The 20,798-nt window shown below is 48.3% G+C and overlaps 1 protein-coding gene across 4 annotated transcripts in view; it reads right to left on the bottom strand.

The window, feature by feature from the left end:
- Window positions 1-20,798, bottom strand: part of LOC125541548 (uncharacterized) — a 35,385-nt gene that overhangs the window by 11,629 nt on the left and 2,958 nt on the right. For 2 of the 4 annotated variants that reach the window (XR_015616222.1, XR_015616220.1), the window contains one exon: window positions 4,812-20,097. Coding sequence is in view for 1 of the 4 variants with exons in the window: in XM_048704926.2 (XP_048560883.2) it covers window positions 11,038-13,116 (2,079 nt within the window). In the remaining 3 variants the exon portion in view is untranslated. Of the gene's footprint in view, window positions 1-4,180; window positions 20,098-20,798 lie in introns of those variants that run through there. The other 2 variants (XR_015616221.1, XM_048704926.2) reach the window with 2 other exon arrangements.

The raw sequence follows: 20,798 nt of genomic DNA, 5'->3' as shown, positions 1-20,798 counted from the left end.
TCTCAACTGTGTTGAGAATTCGGTGGATATGTATCAACAAGAGACGGTAAAAAAGGTTTACACAGGGTCTTAATCTAAAAAGAATCCTTGGAGCGGGTCCCTGCTGCACGTCTGCGCCTGTGTCTCCGTTGTGCCGTATCCTGGACGGGTGTAGCACGATGATTGTCTATAAAAGGGAGGAGCTTAGGTGAAAAAGTTGTCGTGCAAAAAGATAGTTTTTAAAGAAACCATGTATAATTCAAGGTGAGTAAGAATTGCCACTTGTCTGCGCACGTTGAGCTCCTTGTATTTGTAAGAGGGGTGTGATCATTGATCCAGTATAAATTGCATATAGCTGCGCCGGACTCGTCTAACCGTGTCCGATGTCGGGACGACCTGCTAAATGCTTTAGTTGGTGAGGCCAGTTTTAGTGTGCAGCTGCTAGGGCAGCCGCACGCTCTTCGGCGCGCTTAATACTTCCGTTCACTGTAATGATGCCACGTGGACCAGGCATCTTGAGTGTGAGGGAAGCGTAGTGTGGTATTGCATTAAAGCGAGCAAGAGCTTCATGTCCGAGTAGTGCTTGATAGCCACTTTGGAACGAAGCGATGTGGAAGGTTAAATGTTTGCTACGGAAGTTATCGGGGAAGCCGAATATAACTTTTAGTAGCAGGGAGCCCGTGCAATGAGCCCCTGGGCCTGGCATTACTCCTTTAAAGGTAATATTGCTATGGCAAATTTTTGTTGGTTCTATCCCCATTTCGCAGATTGTATCCTGGTATATCAGGTTTAGACTGCTGCCACCGTCCATCAGGACTCGTGTGAAGTGGTATCCGTCAATTATTGGGTCTAATACCAGGGCAGCCCATCCTGCACGCCGGATACTTGCTGAGTAATCACGATGGTCGAAAGTGATCGATTGAGACGACCAGTGGCAGGACTCCGCGGTGATAGGCCTTCGGGCGTATTTTTCTAGGAGTGCCGTTTTGTTTCTTCCATTGATCACGTGTAACACGTTTACTGTTTTGACTTCTGGTGGAAATTTCTTTTGTTCCCCAGTGTCTTCCTTTATAGGCTCATCCTCATCTTCGCTTGGTGTATCCTCCCCCTTGTGTACGACGTTGAGCTTGCCGGACTGCTTGAAGACCCAACATTCTCTGTGGGTATGATTGGCTGGTTTGCCAGGGGTGCTATGGACCTGACATATTTGGTCCAAAATTTTGTTTAGGCTGGACAGTTCGTCTCTGGCGCCTTTAGAGGGCGGCTTTTGCTGACCTGGCCGAGAGCTTTTGAATCCGGCGTTTACTGCCGTGCTCTTCGTGATGTCTCCTTTATTCCGGTGTTTGTTATTGCTATTGCGTCGTGATTTCCCATTTTCATCTCTGACTTCAGATGTATTGGGGTCACTGGTGCTGCATCGGGCTAGCCAGCTGTCCTCACCCGTGCAAAAGCGGTTCATGAGGCTTGTTAATGCTGCCATTGTTCTTGGTTTTTTTAGCCGAGGTGTCGGGCAAGCCATTCGTCACGGACGCTGTGCTTAAAAGATGCCAAGGCTTCGGCGTCCGGACAGTCGAAAATTTGGTTCTTTTTAGTAAGAAACATGTTCCAAAGCTTTCGGGCTGACTCTCCGGGCTGTTGCGTTATATGACTCAAATCATCCGCGTCCGGAGGTCGGACATATGTCCCTTGAAAGTTTGCCCGAAAAGCGTCTTCGAGCTCTGCCCAGCTTCCAATGGAATTTTCGGGGAGGCCTTTAAGCCAGTGACGAGCTGGCCCTTTGAGTTTGAGTGCTAAGTACTTGATGGCGTGGAGATCATCTCCTCGAGTCATATGGATGTGGAGGATATAGTCCTCGATCCAGACCCCAGGGTCTGTTGTTCCGTCGTATGCCTCTATGTTTACAGGTTTGAATCCCTTTGGAAATTCATGATCCAGCACCTCATCGGTGAAACATAGGGGGTGTGCAGCACCCCTGTATCTGGGTGTACCGCGTTGTTCGGATGTTTGTTGTGTTATATCGTATGCTGGGGCGCGCTTGCATGGTCCATAGATGGATTTGGTTGCGATGTCCTTTTGGTGCAAGCCCTCGCGTGAATCGTGTATTTTCTTGTGAGTGGCATTGTTTGCCGCTCTATGTTGGCCGTGAGGTCATCTATCCGGCCAGGTGGCTGTTCTGATTTTTGGTTGTGAGGGGTCTGAGGCCTCCTCATCGAATTCAGGTAGCAACTTCCGCTTTGGGTAGCTCTTGGTGGGGCGACTGTCGCCGTACTTTGTTGCTGTGTTGAGTACTTTACTCCATGTGATTTGGAGTGTGTCCTACGCAGCCTTGAGCCTTTGCTTCTGCTTTTTCAGACTCCTCACGGTGGCAACAAGCCTTTGACAAGCATTCTGCTGCTCCGGGTGCCTGTCCGGCGTTGTGTCGTCCAGACTATTATCTTTGACAGAATTGGTTTGTTCGGTTTGATTCTCTGTATTGTCGTGGTCCGGCAGTGGTTCGCCCTGCTCCAACGATGGGTTTGTGTGATCATTATTTCTGGCGAGGCGGGATTTGGGGCGGTGCTTGCGCCGCCGCTATGACTGCTTCTCGAGGGAACAAGCCTTCGGTGCGTCCTTCCGTTCCTCGTCGTCTTCTTTTGGTGTGTCCACCATGTATATGTCATATGATGAAGTGGACGTCCAGTGCCCTGTGGGCGGTGGTTCCTCTTCGCCTCCCGCATCGTTGTCCATACTGTCGATGTCTGCGGAGTCGAAGTCGAGGATGTCGGTTGAGTTATTGACAGTGGCTATTAAGTGGGTGGTGGGTGGGCATCGAATTTCTTCGTCGTCCGCATCCCAATCCTGTTGGCCATAATCCGGCCAGGGCTCTCCTGACAAAGAGAGAGACCTTAGTGAATTCAGAATGTCGCCGAAGGGCGAGTGCTGAAAGATATCCGCGGCGGTGAATTCCATGATCGGCGCCCAATCGGATTCGATTGGCAGGGGCGCGGATGGTTCGGGGTCCGGAAGAGAGTCCGGCACCTTGGAGTCACGGGCTGTGCAGAGGATTATGCTGGTGTTTGGCTCGATCGCCGTCGAGACTGCAGCCCCTGAGGCGGTGTCTAGCCACCCATCCTCGATTGGCGTAGTTGGCTCCGAGCTAAGGGTCAGAGCTGATGCGGGCGCGGCCTCTGGAGTACCGTCCGGTGGCAGAGCTAGGTCATACCCATCGCGACAGTGCGGCGCGCCCGGCTGTGGGTCGAATCCGTCGAAGATCAAGTCCCCACGGATGTTGGCCGTGTAATTCAAACTTCCAAATCTGACCTGATGGCCAGGGGCGTAGCTTTCAATCTGCTCCAGATGGCCAAGCGAATTAGCCCATAGTGCAAAGCCGCCGAATACGAAGACCTGTCCAGGGAGAAAAGTCTCACCCTGGACCGCATCTCTATCGATGATAGTAGGAGCTATCAAGCCTAACGGCGACGACACAGAGGAACTCTCAATGAAAGCACCAATGTCGGTGTCAAAATCGGCGGATCTTGGGTAGGGGGTCCCGAACTGTGCGTCTAGGCCGGATGGTAACAGGAGGCAGGGGGCACAATGTTTTACCCAGGTTCGGGCCCTCTTGATGGAGGTAAAACCCTACATCCTGCTTGATTAATATTGAAGATATGTGTAGTACAAGAGTAGATCTACCACGAGATCAGAGAGGCTAAACCCTAGAAGCTAGCCTATGGTATGATTGTATGTTGTGATTGTTATCCTCCGGACTAAAACCCTCCGGTTTATATAGACACCGGAGAGGGTTAAGGTTACACAAGGTCGGTTATAAAGGAGGAGATATCCATATACGTATTGCCTAGCTTGCCTTCCACGCCAAGTAGAGTCCCATCCGGACACGAGACGAAGTCTTCAATCTTGTATCTTCGTAGTCTAACAGTCCGGCCAATGGAGATAGTCCGGCTGTCCGGAGACCCCCTAATCCAGGACTCCCACAGTGATCGACCGGGAGGACAAAGTGTGCGGAAAATACTAGTATTGATCTATGGGGCCAGTCTAGATCCCGCCAGGAGTAACGACCACCGGTGGGTGTGTCCGGGGAATTACAAGTTCGTATCAGAGCCGACCCTCGCGGTTACACGAATGTTTGCGGACAGGTGCGCGGTCATGTTGTTCACAACGTTTGTGACCCGTCGTGACACACGACATGGCACATGTACCGGACTGGATGCACAGACGTATGTGCCAAGAGGGAACGTTCTTGTGGCCCATGTGATAGCCTGGCTTATTAGGGATGATAGACTACTCATATCAATAAGGAATTCCTTCTTTTCCGAAAGCCCATTCAGACAGAACTCCAAAGTTAAGCGTGCTCAGCTTGGAGTAGTTTTAGGATGGGTGACCGACCGGGAAGTTGCTCCCGGGTGCGCACGAGTGAGGACAAAGTGTGCAGAAAAGACTAGTATTGATCTATGGGGCCAGTCTAGATCCCGCCAGGAATAACGACCACCGGCAGGTGTGTCCGGGGTGTTACAAAATTACCATGTTGTCTTTTAGGACTCTCAAAATAATCTAAGTGAAGCATGAGAGAACAATAGTTTCTATAAAACAAATCCACCGACGTGCTCTAAAACATATAAGTGAAGCACTAGAGCAAAAATTATATAACTCAAAAGATATAAGTGAAGCACATAGAGTATTCTAACAATTTCCGAATCATGTGTGTCTCTCTCAAAATGTGTGTACAGCAAGGATGATTGTGGAAAACTAACAAATAAATACTCAAATAATACAAGACGCTCCAAGCAAAACACATATCATGTGGTGAATAAAAATATAGCTCCAAGTAAAGTTACCGATGGAAGTAGACGAAAGAGGGGATGCCTTCCGGGGCATCCCCAAGCTTTGGCTTTTAGGTGTCCTTAGATTATCTTGGGGTTCCATGGTCATCCCCAAGCTTGGCTCTTGCCACTCCTTGTTCCATAATCCATCAAATCTTTCACCCAAAACTTGAAAACTTCACAACACAAAACTTAAAGTAGAAAATCTCGTGAGCTCCGTTAGCGAAAGAAAAGAAAACACCACTTCAAGGTACTGTAATGAACTCATTCGTTATTTATATTGGTGTTAAACCTACTGTATTCCAACTTATCTATGGTTTATAAACTATTTTACTAGCCATAGATTCATCAAAATAAGCAAACAACACACGAAAAACAGAATCTGTCAAAAACAGAACAGTCTGTAGTAATCTGTAGATAACGCAAGATCAGGAACCTCAAAAATTCTAAAATACATTGCTGGACCTGAGGAATTTATCTATTAATCATCTGCAAAAAGAATTAACTAAATATCACTTTCCAAATAAAAATGGCATCAGTTCTCGTGAGCGCTAAAGTTTCTGTTTTTTACAGCAAGATTAAAAAGACTTCCCCCAAGTCTTCCCAACGGTTCTACTTGGCACAAACACTAATTAAAAACACACAAAAACAGAACCAAAACAGAGGCTTGATAAATTATTTATTACTAAACAGGAGCAAAAAGCAAGGAATAAAAATAAAATTGGGTTGCCTCCCAACAAGCGCTATCGTTTAACGCCCCTAGCTAGGCATAAAAGCAAGGATAGATCTAGGTATTGCCATCTTTAGTTGGTAATTCTTTAATGAGACATCTATCACCTTTAGGAGTTTCCTTCCTTTTATCAATAATCAAACTTCTAGTCACAAGATCGTAAAAATCATTAGTAGCAACTGGTTCCTTAATGATAGCAAAAAGATTAGGATGAATACTTATAGATTTGAGATCCGCAGTTTCCTTGCTAGAGGATTCACCCTTATTTTTAGGAACATACATAAGCTTGCCAATTTTAGTTGGAGGACTTGGAGTATTCTTTACGGAAGAAAAAGCGGTTCCCAAGTTGTTAATGATACCCTCAAGTTTATCGATTCTAGTGGAATCATGATTTATTCTTTCATTAACTATAGGTTCCTTCTCTTTAACACTTTTCAAAGTTACTCCCACTTTAGATCCATATTGGGTAATTTGGTTGTGGATCTTTTTATCGAAATTTTCAATTAACTCAACGGTAGCAACTTTATTTTCAATAATTTCAAGTTTTTGCATTACATGCTCCAAAGTTAACATAGTTCCATTAACCAAAAGAGGGGGTGAGTCAAATAAATCTATCATAGCATTATAGGAATCAAAAGTGTGGCTACCCAAGAAGTTCCCTCCGCTAATGGTATCAAGGACAAATCTGTGCCAAGGAATAGCACCTACATAAAAATTGCGAAGAAGAATAGAAGTAGATTGCTTCCTGGTAGACCTATTTTGAGCATTGCAAATTCTATACCAAGCGTCTTTTAGGTTTTCTCCTTCCCTTTGCTTAAAATTAAGAACTTCATTTTCGGGAGACAACGGAGAAGATAGGGGACTAGCCATAATGGCAAGCAAACACGGAATGGGCAAAAAGAGGCAAATAGAGAAAGAGAGGGAGGACAGAGAGAGAGGGCGAATAAAACGCCAAGGGTGAAGTGGGGGGAGAGAAAAACGAGAGGCAAATGGAAAATAATGTAAAGCCGGAGTTAAGGGTTTGTGATGGGTACTTGGTATGTTGAATTTTGCGTAGACTCCCCGGCAACGGCGCCAGAAATCCTTCTTGCTACCTCTTGAGCACTTGCGTTGGTTTTCCCTTGAAGAGGAAAGGGTGATGCAGCAAAGTAGCATAAGTATTTCCCTCAGTTTTTTAGAACCAAGGTATCAATCCAGTAGGAGGCCACGCACGAGTCCCTCGCACCTACACAAACAAATAAATCCTCGCAACCAACGCGATAAGGGGTTGTCAATCCCTAGACGGTCACTTACGAGAGTGAGATCTGATAGATATGATAAGATAATATTTTTGGTGTTTTTATGATAAAGATGCAAAGTAAAATAAAAGGAAAAGGAAATAACTAAGTATTGGAAGATTAATATGACAGAAGATAGACCCGGGGGCCATATGTTTCACTAGTGGCTTCTCTCAAGAGCATAAGTATTCACGGTGGGTAAACAAATTACAGCTGACCAATTGACAGAATTGAGCATAGTTATGAGAGTATCTAGGCATGATCATGTATATAGGCATCACGTCCGAGACAAGTAGAGCGACTCCTGCCTGCATCTACTACTATTACTCCACACATCGACCGCTATCCAGCATGCATCTAGAGTATTAAGTTCAAGAGAACAGAGTAACGATTTAAGCAAGATGACATGATGTAGAGGGATAAACTCATGCAATATGAAATAAACCCCATCATGTTATCCTCGATGGAAACAATACAATACGTGCCTTGCTGCCCCTACTGTCACTGGGAAAGGACACCGCAAGATTGAACCCAAAGCTAAGCACTTCTCCCATTGCAAGAAAGACCAATCTAGTAGGCCAAACCAAACTGATAATTCGAAGAGACTTGCAAAGATAACCAATCATACATAAAATTTTTAGAGAAGATTCAAATATTGTTCATAGATAAACTTGATCATAACAATTCATCGGTCTCAACAAACACACCGCAAAAGAAGATTACATCGAATAGATCTCCACAAGAGAGGGGGAGAACTTTGTATTGAGATCCAAAAATAGAGAAGAAGCCATCTAGCTAATAACTATGGACCCGTAGGTCTGAAGTAAACTACTCACACTTCATCGGAGAGGCTATGGTGTTGACGTAGAAGCCCTCCGTGATCGATGCCCCCTCCGGCGGTGCTCCGGAACAGGCCCCAAGATGGGATCTCGTGGATACAGAAAGTTACGGCGGTGGAATTAGGGTTTTGGCTCCGTATCTGGTAGTTTGGGGGTACGTAGGTATATATAGGAGGAAGGAGTACGTCGGTGGAGCAATAGGGGGCCCATGAGGGTGGAGGGCGCGCCTGGGGGGTAGGCGCGCCCCCCCTACCTCATGGCCTCCTGGTTGATGTCTTGACGTAGGGTCCAAGTCCTCTGGATCATGTTAGTTCTGAAAATCACATTCCCGAAGATTTCCTTCCGTTTGGACTCCATTTGATATTCTTTTTCTGCGAAACCCTAAAATAGGCAAAACACAGCAATTCTGGGCTGGGCCTCCGGTTAATAGGTTAGTCCCAAAAATAATATAAAAGTGTATAATAAAGCCCAGTAATGTCCAAAACAAAATATAATATAGCATGGAACAATCAAAAATTATAGATACGTTGGAGACGTATCAACTGTGCTGTCACCTTCCTCACTGCTTCCACTTCCGGCCACTTTGTGAACTTGTCGATTGCAACGTACAAGTACTCAAAGCCCCTGACAGCACGGGGGAAGGGGCCCAGTATGTCGAGCCCCCAGACCGAAAACAGCCAGGAGAGAGGAATTGTTTGAAGGGCTTGAGCTGGTTGATGAAGCTTCTTTGAATGGAACTAGCACGCTTCACACCTGGTTACTAGTGTCGTCGCATCCTAGAGGGCGTTGTGCCAAAAGAAGCCTTGCCGGAATGCCTTGCCGGCAAGGGCCCTCGACCCTATGTGGGAGCCGCATATGCCTCCATGTATCTCTGCCAACAGCTCCAGTCCTTCCTCCTGGGGGATGCACTTCAATTTCACAATGTTTGGTCTTTTTCTATACAGGACGTCATCGACGAATTGGTACAAGGCAGACTGACGGGCTACTTTTTCCGCTTCTTCCTGCTCTTCAGGAAGTTCCCCTGTCTGGAGGAAACGGACGGTATGTTGTGCCCATGCCGGAGCCTGGGGCTCGACGGCAAGGACCAAAGGCACATCTTCCGCCATGGGGGCAGTCGTCTCTACAGCCATGGCTTGGCGCCCTGCCGGAGCCAGCTGCCCCTTGGCAGGCTTGGAATCCGCGGTAACACTCTTACCGGCGGCCCCTAGGGGCTCGGCGGGAAAGTACTTGTCGGGGCCTGATTTCCTCCGCTTGTTCCGCTCCATTGACGGTTCGACGGATGGTTAAGTTAGCCGAAGCAAAAAGGTACCTGGTTCCACAGGTAGCTTGAATGCAGTGCGCTTTGACAGGTATTCAGCAATGTCGTTCTTCACTCGGGGAACGTGCTCCGCTTGAATACCGTCGAAGCGCTCCTCCAGCTTCCTCACCTCATCTACGTAGGCGTCCATCAATGGACTCTGGTAATCTTTGTTGACCTCTCTGACGACAAGCTGCGAATCACCCCTGATGATGAGCTTCTTCACCCCGAGGTCTGCCGTGATCCTGAGACCGGGAGCAGCCCCTCGTACTCAGCAGTGTTGTTTGTGGACATCTCCCTGGGAAAGTGCGTCTGGATCACATACTTGAGGTGCTCTCCGGTGGGTGCGACAAGCAGCACACCGGCACCGGCGCCTTGCAGCGAGAAAGCCCCGTCAAAGTACATGATCCAGTCGCGACTTGCCTCCTTGCCGGGAGAGCGGTCTCCTGGATTTCCTCGTCGAGCGTTGAGGTCCATTCTGCAATGAACTCCGCCAAGACTATGCTCTGGATTGTCGGAGTACTTTCAAACTTCAAACCAAAGCTTGACAACTCCAAGGCCCACTCCACAATCCTTCTGGTTGCATCTGGGTTGTGCAGTATACGTTGCAACGGGAGGCGGGTGACGACAGTAATCTCGTGGGCTTGTAAGTAATGACGCAGCTTCCTCGAGGCCATAAGGAGGCCGAAGAGCAATTTCTGCACACCGGAGTACCTTTACCTGGCCCCCTGCAAGAGGGAGCTGACAAAGTAAACTGGGTGATGCATCATCCTCTTCTTCTGCACCACTTCACTTGGCTGCGCGGGCCCTTCCCCGATGGCGTCGGATTCTGCCGGGGGCCTTGCCTTTCCAGCACCAGGCCCTGCTGGGGGAATCCCTGACTTGCCATCCGCCGATCCTGCCGTGGCCACTGCCTCTTCGTCGACCTCCCTCTGCACCACTAGTGCGGCGCTGACCACTTGATTTGTTGCCGCCAGATATAGCAGCAACGGCTCTTGTGGTTTAGGCGCAGCTAGTATTGGTGTAGAGGAAAGGTATTTCTTCAGATCCTGCAACGCCGCCTCAGCCTCTAGGGTCCACTCCATTGGGCCTGCCTTCTTCAAGATTTTGAAAAAGGGAAGGGCATGTTCAGCGGACTTGGAGATGAACCTGCTCATGGCGGCAACGCAGCCAGTGAGCCGGCGCACATCCTTGATCCGCTTGGGTGCCTCAATATGCTCAATAGCCTTGATCTTGTCTGGGTTTGCCTCGATCCCACGCTGCAATACAAAGAACCCGAGAAGTTTTCCTGATGGGACGCCAAAGACACACTTCTCAAGGTTCAGCTTGAGGTTGATCTTGCGTAGGTTGGCAAACGTCTCTCCTGGGTCTTGTACAAGGGTCGCCTTGTCCTTGGTTTTGACCACTATGTCCTCCATATATGCTTCCATATTTCTATGTAGCCGGGTCTCAAGACCAATTTGGACCGCCCTTGCGAATGTCGAGCCAGCACTCTTCAGCCCGAAAGGCATCCGTAAAAAGCAATACGTACTACGTGGGGTGATAGAGGCTGTCTTCTCTTCATCTTCACTTGCCATGAAGATCTGGTCATAGCCCGAGTAGGCGTCGAGGAATGACAACAGATCACACCCGGCCATGGAGTCAACAATCTGGTCGATGCGCGGCAACGGGAAGGGGTCCTTAGGACAAGCCTTATTGACATCCGTGTAGTCAATATACAACCTCCACTTCCCATTTGCCTTGCGTACCACCACCGGATTGGCCAACCACGTCGGATGGAGCACGCTTCTCACCAAACCTGCCGCTTCCAATTTCCTGATCTCCTCTGTGATGAACTACTGTCATTCTAAAGCTTTCTTCCTGACCTTCTGCTTGACGGGTCACGCATGGGGACAGACAGTAAGGTGGTGCTCAATCACTTCCCTGGGAACGCCGGGGATGTCAGATGCTTGCCACGCAAACACATCGACATTCGCCCGCAGGAAAGCAACGAGCGCGCCTTCCTATTTGCTGTCGAGGGTGGAGTTTATGGTGAAAGCCCCTCCCATGCCATCCTCCTTGATGCAGCTCTGGGTTTCTTGCTTTTGTCGGTAGAGCTCTAGGGCACGTCCTCGATGGTAGCACAGCACTCCGAAGAGGTGTGCTTGCCGGAGTGGGTGCGAGAGGTCTTGTCGGTCTTCTTCTTCCTTCCCGGGGCCTCAATGGCAGGAGCAAGTGCCTTGGTGGCAGCTGCTGCAACTGCTTCTCGATAGAGTTGGTCAGCGCAGATCAACGCATCCTTCTTGTCGGAGGGAGCGGTGATGATGGTCATCGGCCTAGGCATCTTCAGCAAATTGTAGGCATAGTGCGACGCCGCCATGAACTTGGCTAGTGCTGAGCGGCCGAGGATCCCGTTGTAGGGCAAGGGGATCTCGTTCACATCGAAGACGATCCTCTCCGTCATGTAGTTCAACTCACACCCAAACGTCACGGGCAATGTGACCTTCCCCTTCGGCTGGCTCCTTACCGGGCTGACCCCTTGAAATGTACCCATTTCCTCAAGGTTTCCATCAGGAATTTGCAGCCTTTTGATCATGATGGGCGAGATCAAGTTTAGGCCGGCCCCTCCGCCAACCAGCATCTTATTCACCTTGAGTTTGCATATCATTGGTGAGACCAAAAACGGCAAACACCCGACCGCAGTTGTGCGGTCAGGGTGGTCCTCGGCGTCAAAGATGAGGGGCGTGTTGGACCACTTCAGTGGCTTCTGAGCGTCGAACGATGGCTCTGCTCCTGTAATCTCATGCACCCACTGCTTGAGCTGGCGGTGAGAAGTGTGCAGTGAGGCGCCACCATCGACGCACATGGCCTCCGTAGCCTTCTGGAACTCATGCTCATCGGACTCGTCGTCCTCGTCACAATCATCTTCTTCATGCTTCTTGTCGCAGCCCCGAGCGGGCCTCTCTTGCTGGTTATCCTTGCCGCGGCAACCTCCTTGGCCGCCACGCTTCTTGTCGGATCCTTCGGCACCATCCCGACCCTTCTCCTTGTCCCGCCTCTCATATTCGGCTTTTTGCTTTTCAGCAAGCAGCTCAACTTGTCGGCAGTTCTGGAGGTCATGGCCCTTGGTGCGGTGGATCTTGTAGTACTGCTTGTCGGAGCCCCTGGCTTGTCGGCAAATGCCAAGGCCCAGCAAGCGACGCACCTGGCAATCTCCTTGCCGGGGTCGTCTGCCTTGGCCTTCTTGGCGGTCCTTGTGTCGCCGGATCCCTCGACGGCAAGCACGGTCTTGTCCTTGCGTTTCATGGTTGCGACGCCGGCCCTTCTTCGTCGGGGCGGCGGTGTCTTCGTCGGTAGAGTCAGTTTCCGCACCGGCATCTTCACCGGGGTACTTCCTTCCCTCTTCAGCCCGGGTGTATCTATCGGCCAGAATGTAAAGTTCAGCCACGTCCTTGACCATGTTCATTGCCAGCTCTTCACGCATCTTGCGATTACGCACATTCTGATGGAATGCGCTGATCACGGCGGCTGGATGAACATCTGGGATGTTGTATTGCACTCGGCGAAACCTCTGTATGTACTTGTGCGGGTTTTCACCTTCCTTCTGGGGAATGATATGCAAATCACTCGCCTGGCCATGAGCTTGGTGGTCTCCAGTTAAGGCACCAATGAACTCGTGGCACAGATCTGACCAAGAAGAAATGGAATCCACCGGCAAGTGCATCAACCAAGACATGACATTGGGTTTCAGGGCCAACGGGAAGTAATTGGCAAGCACATTGTCGTCAGGAGCACCAGCGGCCTGCATCGCGATGGCGTAGATACAGAGGAACTCTGACGGGTGGGTCTTCCTGTCGTACTTCTCGCCGACGTCGGGCTTGAACGTGCGGTGGGACGGCCACTGGAACTGCCGCAACTCACGGGTAAAAGCTGGGCAACCCACCTCGTAAGGTAGGCCGCCGGAGCCTCCCGGTGCTGGGTGGTCCATAGTGGGGCCCGCCCGCCTGTCTAACTGGTGGCGCATATCACACCGGCGCTCGATGGTGGTTCGAGCGTCTTCATGGGCTCGCTCTCGAAGAACCTGGCGTTGGTCGCGGCGGGTCCGTGGGTCGGACGACGCTATGGAAATGTCATCACAAGCGTCATCATGACGGACCGACATCCGCGATGGTTTGCGTGGAGGAGGAGAGTGCACCATGGCCGCGGCGCCTCCGGCCCCTCCACCGCCAGCATGCAGTGGCTCGATGGAGCACCGACCTAAGGGCCCTGCCGGCTGTGGCTCGTCTTTGTTGGCGACGCCGATGAGGCTCCGGATAGTGGATGTCCACTCGTCGAGCTTCTCCGCAGTGGGAGGGAAGTCGAGGAGCAGCTATGCACGCGCCAGGGCTTCTACTGACATGGGTGGCGGCGAAAGCTGCATGGACCGTGGTGCGCTTCGACTTCTAACCACGTTAGAAGGAGCTCGGTCATGGCCCAGCGGCTGTGCGCCGTCCTCGCCAGCACTTCGGCGGGCATGCTGGCCCCCTTCGTCCCGCGGATGATGCACAGGACTCTTCCCACGGCGGCGTCCAGGGTCACTGGTGTGGTGACGCTGCTCGTCACACACAACCTGGGAAGAGCGCGCTGTGGGCGCTGAAGTGGGCATCTTGGAGGTCACCGCACCGCCCGCGGGTGGTACGGCGACACCCCCGGAGGGTCCTGCGCCGTCTGCTGGGGGCCAGCTCCATCTCTGGATTTCGCGGCGTGTGGCCTTTTGCCTTGCCCACGAACGACACCGCTTGCTAGGCTCTGACTGCCAGAGCGATGTTGGTGCTCGCAGGTCGCGCCTCGGGTTCTGTCCGTGACTGGCCCGCTGCTCGCCCGCACTGGTACGGGCCGTCCGGCTCCCGACGAACCGACTGCCGTGGCCGCCTTCTTCTTGGGAGCCATGGGGACGAAGAACTGGTAGGCTAACTGCTAGACCAGATTCTCACAACCGCCTCCCCTGCCTAGCGCGCCAAAGATGTCGGTGAGAATGACACCTATGGGATCACTAGGATCCCTTCTACGGTCGGCGGGTGCGGGGTCGTGAGAAGAGCAGGTTTAGGAGCAAGCACACGGGTCGTTTACCCAGGTTCGGGCCGCGAGGATGCGTAAAACCCTAGTCCTGCATTGGTGGATGTATTGAGTGTTCTTGAGCTTTTTGAACTAGCTACGGTGGTTGTGCCGTCCCAAAAAGCCGAATCCCTCTCCTGGTCGCCTCGGGCCTCCTTTTATAGGAAAAAGGGGCTGCCACAGTGGCACACAGGAGGTGGAAAGGCCTACAGTGCGCGAGCTTATCGCATGGAATTACGGGACAAAGCGCATTAAATGCGCTACGTAGGTGTCCATTAGCTTTATCAGGGACGGGAACGAGGCCCGGCCTGTCCGTCGCCGCTCCGCCTCGCTTCGACATGCGCCTAGGCTGGCGATGCATGCAGCGCCATGTAGGCAGGCAGGCAGCTGAGGTGGCGCGGTGGTAGGGCCTTCATGAAGATCTGCATGCCGCCACGCTGGTGCTTGCTGATTTGGCCTGGAAGCTGCATATTGCCACGCAGGTGCCTGCCCAGCTGGTTGGGCGGGCAGCAGCATGCGAACGACGGCAAAGTCTTGGCTAGTGCGGGCCTGGCAGTGGCCCTGCTGACGCCCTTGGCAAGGGTCTTGCCGGGGGGCCGGCAAGGGTCTTGCCGGGGCGTTGTTGTCATCCCCGGTAATGGTCTTGCCGGGGGTCTTGTGGATTTCCTCGGCTAGGATCCTGCCGAGGGTAGCCATCTTCTAGTCCTCATCTGAACTCATATATTTATGAGCTTGACGAAGATTTGCATGCCACCACAGAGGCGCCTCCCGAGCCCTGGTTCCAACGCAGTTGGTTAGGTTGGAGCCGATGGGCTCAAGGGTGGTTCACTCCGCTGGCATCGGGCAAGTTGCCCCGGCAAGGCTCTTGCCGAGGTAGACCACCTCGCCCTCTTGCCCTCCCGCACTTCCGGTCTTGGCGTCGCCTTGGTCGTCTTGTGCTTTGGCTTCTCTCCGGCTTCCCTCCTCTGCCCTGCTAAGTGTGGCCGTGGCGCGTGGCTCTGACTCCCCCTGCACAAGTAAAGGGGTCAAAAGGAGAGCCCCTACTTTTGTACACCGACACTCCGGTTAACAAGAGGAGCAAAACTTGATAAGATGAAAAGAACTTGAACAGAGGACAAAACACTCCTGCTCAATGGATAGACAAGGAAAAGAACATGATATTCACAAAACGAGAGGAAGGGTTGAAGAGAGCAACATCACAATGCCTCCAGAACGAACGAATAGTAGCTAGATCGTCGGAATAAGAGAACGTAGAAGGAAATGATAACTTCTACCACAATTGAATTTGGAAAGCATCCTTCCAAGAAGGTTAGAACGAAGTTATTGGAAAACCAACAACAAAAAGAATAAGCTTGCAGCGGGCTTATGGAAACATCTCAACACTTGAGGTGAAATTCTGCCACTAACAAAAAACAATTGCTTGCTTGAGATCAAAGAAAAGATGAAAACTTGTTTCTCCGAGAGGATAGGAGAAAACTCAGATCATTGATAAGCACCACAAATAGCAACATTCCCTAGGGAAGGCTTTAGGTGAAATATATATCAAGATAACTCCTACAAAGAAATTGATGGATTTAAAATACCTCATTCTTGACAACATGCGAATCATGGAACACGAACGGAAATTATCAAGAATGACAGAGCACCACCTCAAAAGATGAGATATAAAGAACTGCACTTCAAAATGCATGATGAAGAACGCTTAAGCTCCTTCAACAAGAATCTTGACGAAGAGAATGAATGAAATCTTTGATGAACCACAATGAAGAACCTCCATGATGAACTCCGGTAAGAAAAGAAATGGTAGGAAGGAAGTGAAGGTTGAAAAGAACAAGAATTGAAGCATTGCAATGATTCAGATGGAGCTTCATGGCGAGATACTTGAGAGATCTTGGAACTCTGACAGAAAAGATGAACAACTATGAACCGAGAAATTGATATCATGAACGAACTCCGGAAGAAGGAATTAATCACTTGGATGAAAGAAGAATAAGAATTATGTTATGCGTGTCCTTCACCAATTTCAATTGATGACAAGAAACGGATTTGGCATACTACTTATCTCACTAAAAAAGGATTGAAGAGAGATATAGCGCAAACTTGGGAAAATCTTCATGAACCACCAGTAGGATTGGAAAGAACGAATGAATTTATATGATAACCAAGGAAGAGAACTCTTGAACGAACCACCGTAAGACTTGAAAACGATTGAAGAAAAGAGAACAAAACACCAGGAAGAATTAGAATAGAATGAAAATACTTGAGGGAATTTTATACAAGAGAACGAAGATACCACGAGCTGACTAGAGAATACTTGAACGATGCACCGGAAGAATGGGGAATGAGAGCTGAATGTTGAGAATCAAGATTTCTGACATGATGGCCTTCGAATGAATAAAATGGAAAGAACCCATGAAATGCTTTGGATGGGTATGAAAAGAATTCTCACAATTGAAAACAATTATGAAAGGATGGCATGAAGGTAGAACCATGAATCTTTGAGAGAACGGATAAGATTCAAGAGAAACTCTTCTTCGGTCTTCAAAATTCGAGAACGACGACGAGAAACACCACCATGAATTGTTGAGATACTCCGGAATGAAGAATATAAAGATTGAGCCAAACATGAAAAGAATTTGAAATCGATCTTAAAGGAGGCATATGACTGATGGAATCCATTCTGACGTCACACTTTGAAAAGAATTTGAGAATAACTCCAGAAAAATAGAAGAGTCAGGTAAGATCCTGGGAAAAGACGTGTGGGTTAGGGCCCACTCAAAGATACACCGTTGAACGATTTTTGAAAATAGAGATTGCACCGGTTGAATTAAATGGCTTGAATGAGGTAACAACCTCGGAATAACTTGAACGGATTGAGAATGGAAACGCGAATCTTCCAAGATATCTTCAGCACTCCAGAACAATTGAATAGCAAGCGGGGAATAATTATGAGGTGCACCGGCATGGGAAAGCATTTGGAATGAGGAAAGGTATATGATCAACACCAAAAGCTTGAAATTAATCCACCGAAGAAGAAAACGAGTGAAGAATGACGAACTTGAAGCTCCCTTAGCATCTTCATAAAAAACACCGGGTAAAAACATTAAAGGAAAAGAATGAAGAGACTTCGCATGAATAAAATGAATATTTGATTAAGGATTCTGGCTCCATGAAGAAAAGGGGTGGGAGGGTGGGAAAATATAGACAACTAGGGACAAACGAAATGAACACCGTTGAGAAGAACTAGGTATTGATCTTGCAAATGTTGAAGGGATCTAATTAACTTGAAGAGAAGCACGTCAGTTGGAAAAGAATTGGCATGAAAATCTCGATTATTATAAAGGATTAGTATTCACATAGAAATATGAGAACATCGCTTAGGAAAGGTATGGAATCAACACTTGACATTGAAGCAACTAAAATATCACAACTCAAAACAAAACAAAGGATTTGGTTTGCAGAATAAGCCGGAAACAAACATATGATAGAGATTTTGTCTGAAGTTTTCATGGTGGGGCCCACACGGGCTCGATCGTACAACAGCATCATGTACAAGGTACTGCACATGACATACAAAGTGTTCCCGAGTCAGCATAGGCAAGGACTCTTTAAGACACAACGAGACCACTGTAAAAACGATCATGGACAGGCGGACCACTTGACGTCGAACCCCAATCTCATATCATGCATCTGTCGGAAAGATATCCTAGGTAACTACTTGAATTCCCACCTATTAACTCCTGAAATTATCTGGTTATGCAATCCGGTGTTGGGGATACAAGGAGGCACAAATATCTCGCACAACTAACAAATCCTACACTCCAACTGGCCATCCGTCAACACATAACCAAGAAAACTTCAGAAATCGTGTACCTCAGACCTTCGAAAACATCCGATATACTAGCTATGGCAATACATCTGATCGCTCTCCCCAGTACTGGGTGTCGTCAAACTACTCTCACCACAAAGAGAATAGAAGCGTTTTCGATGTCGGCGAACTCTGGTATTCCGGAATTGAAACGATAAACACTGTGAAAAAAACACCTTGGAGCTCAACTCCCCGGGACACTACCATAACCCCTAAATGTCAGGAGGCACCAAGATAGAATCCCCGTCACAATGATATCACAACGATCCAAAAATACCCGCATGATCCTAAAAAAATTGAGTGAAAAAGAGGAGAGTGAAGTCAAAACATCTATGTCACGAGTCCTCACCAGAGCGACGAAGGGGATAAGGAGTAGAAAGAATTCGTACTCTCCGATATAACTAGACACAAAATAGTTTTTTTTCAACACTCAACAACGCCAGTGATTCGATCAATCAAGGGGGCTCCTAAGGTCGGTAAGGCTCTGATACCAACTTGTCGCGCCCAAGATGCGATTCTATCCCAATCACGTGATGAATTCATGATTGGGGCACAACCGCATTTCGAGCACATAGCAAGGTGGATATCATTACAACATACCATGTACTGGATAGATGAGAATACAAGATAAAGGCTTACACTCATGACAAGCTACATCATTCATACAATAGTTCATCAATACATAGCAACCATCATACAGAAGAGTAGGATCCTACTACGGATGAAATAAAATGAAAAAGAAGAATGACATCCACCCTGCTAATCCCAGGTTCCCCAACCTGGAACCTATCCCTTGATCAAAGAAGAAGAAGCAGAAGAACTCCAAACACACAAGCATCGCACTGGCGTCAGATCATCGCATAACATGTACCTACAACTGTTGGTGTAGTAATCTGTGAGCCACGAGGACTCGGCAATCCCATTACCATGGGTATCAAGACTAGCAAGGCTTAATGGGTATGGAATGGATAAGTGGTGAGGTTGCAGCAAATGACTAAGAATTGTATAGTGGCTAACTTATGAGTACAAGAATAAGATGAGAAACTACGCAACGGTCGCAAACTAGCAATGATCAAGAAGTGATCCTGAACTACTTACGCTCAAACATAACCCAACCATGTTCTCCTCTCAAACTTCCCCGAAAGGAGACAGTCACGGTTACGCACACGGTTGGTGTATTTTAATTGAGTTTACTTCAAGTCCTCTACAACCGGGTATTAACAAATTCCCATCTACCACATAACCGCGGGCACGGCTCTCGAAAGTTTAAACCTTGCAGGGGTGTACCAACTTAGCCCATGACAAGCACATGATCCGCGGAGACAATTCTCCATCGCGGGACCCTCCGACCAGACTCAGAATCCTGGTGCACAAGACATTTCGACAATGGTAAAACAAAACCAGCAAGACCACCCGGTGCATCGATACCCCAATACGAGCCACACGTATCTCGTTCTCAGGAAAACACCGTCTATGCAAAGTGGACGATAACCAAAATACCATCAAGTTGCCCCGAGGTGGCACCGCCAACTGCTAGGTAGGTGGACCAACACTCATGTGGAGCACTGGCCCGGGGGTTAATTAAGGGACCTCGGGGCCCAGCAAGTCTCTATGCAAGTTTTAGTTGTTATTGGGCAAATGGTAAAACCAAAGTTGGGCCTTGCTGGAAGAGTTTTATTCAAAGCAAACTGTCAAGAGGGGCCCATAAAACCTCATCATGTTAGAGATGCAAAATCAAGGAACATAACACCGGTATGACGGAAACTAGGGCGGCAAGAGTGGAACAAAACACCAGGCAAAAGGCCGAGCCTTCCACCCTTTACCAAGTATATCGATGCATTAATTAAATAAGAGATATTGTGATATCCCATGATATCCATCATATCCATGTCCCAACATGGAACAAACTGCAACTGCACCTGCAACTAGCAATGCTATAAGAGGGGCTGAGCAAAGCAGTGACATAGCCAAACAACGGTTTTCTAGGATGGTGGAAAAGGTTAGATGCTGTTTCATGGCATATTGGGAGGCTTGATAAACAAGTGGAGGGTAGCGCGACATATCAATAGCATCGAGACAACTAGCATAGCAAAGATAGTAGTGAGATCCAAAGTCACGATCATCTTGCCTGAAATCCCGCTAGGAAGAACACCGAATCCATGAAGTAGACGAACCAACGTAGTCAAACGGGTCCTCACAATCGCAACATAACCGGAACTATCGAGAAGAAGCAACACCGGAAAGAAGCAAACGACATGGTAAACCAACAAGCATAATCATGGCATTATGCACAACCAAGTATGATGCATCTCCGGTTTAACGAGCCATGGCATGGCAAGGTGAAACAAACAATACTACAAGTTAAGTGGAGCTCAATATGCAATGAGTTGCATATTGACAAAACACCGCATTCAATTACTTAGTTCGCTCTCGTTTATGTACCCATCAATATTAAATATTGTTAAAAATGGCAAGAGGTGAAGCATAACAAAACTATACTATCTATGCAATTTAAATGGGGCCGGAATATAACAAACAACAAATCTGGAAAATCCCCATGTGCATATTTTGGTTATGGTACTCTTCTGCCCTATACACAATTTTAGAGTTGCTAAACATGCAAGGTAATGCCACCATGTTAATCTATCCATTTTTCTAGACAAGTTACATATAAAGTTTATTTAAAACGGAGTTACGGTCATTTAGTTATGAAATAAACCATTTTAACATGCTATTGAAGCAAATTTAAGCAAACAACAATTTTAAACATTTTAACATGGTTGAAAGTGACATATTGTGAAACTAGACAAAATTCCAAGCATTTTTCATATATAAAGTTTTTACATAAGATGCACGGTTTGTGAGTTATTAAATGCATGAAGCTTAGGGGGGTTTCTGCAACTCTGTAAATCCTGGAT

Source organism: Triticum urartu, chromosome 2A (assembly GCF_056163025.1).
Source record: "Triticum urartu cultivar PI428250 chromosome 2A, HENAU_Tu73, whole genome shotgun sequence".
NCBI lineage: Eukaryota > Viridiplantae > Streptophyta > Magnoliopsida > Poales > Poaceae > Triticum > Triticum urartu.
The sequence above is the reverse complement of the archived record's forward strand: the minus strand, read 5'-3'. Positions and strand labels throughout refer to the sequence as shown.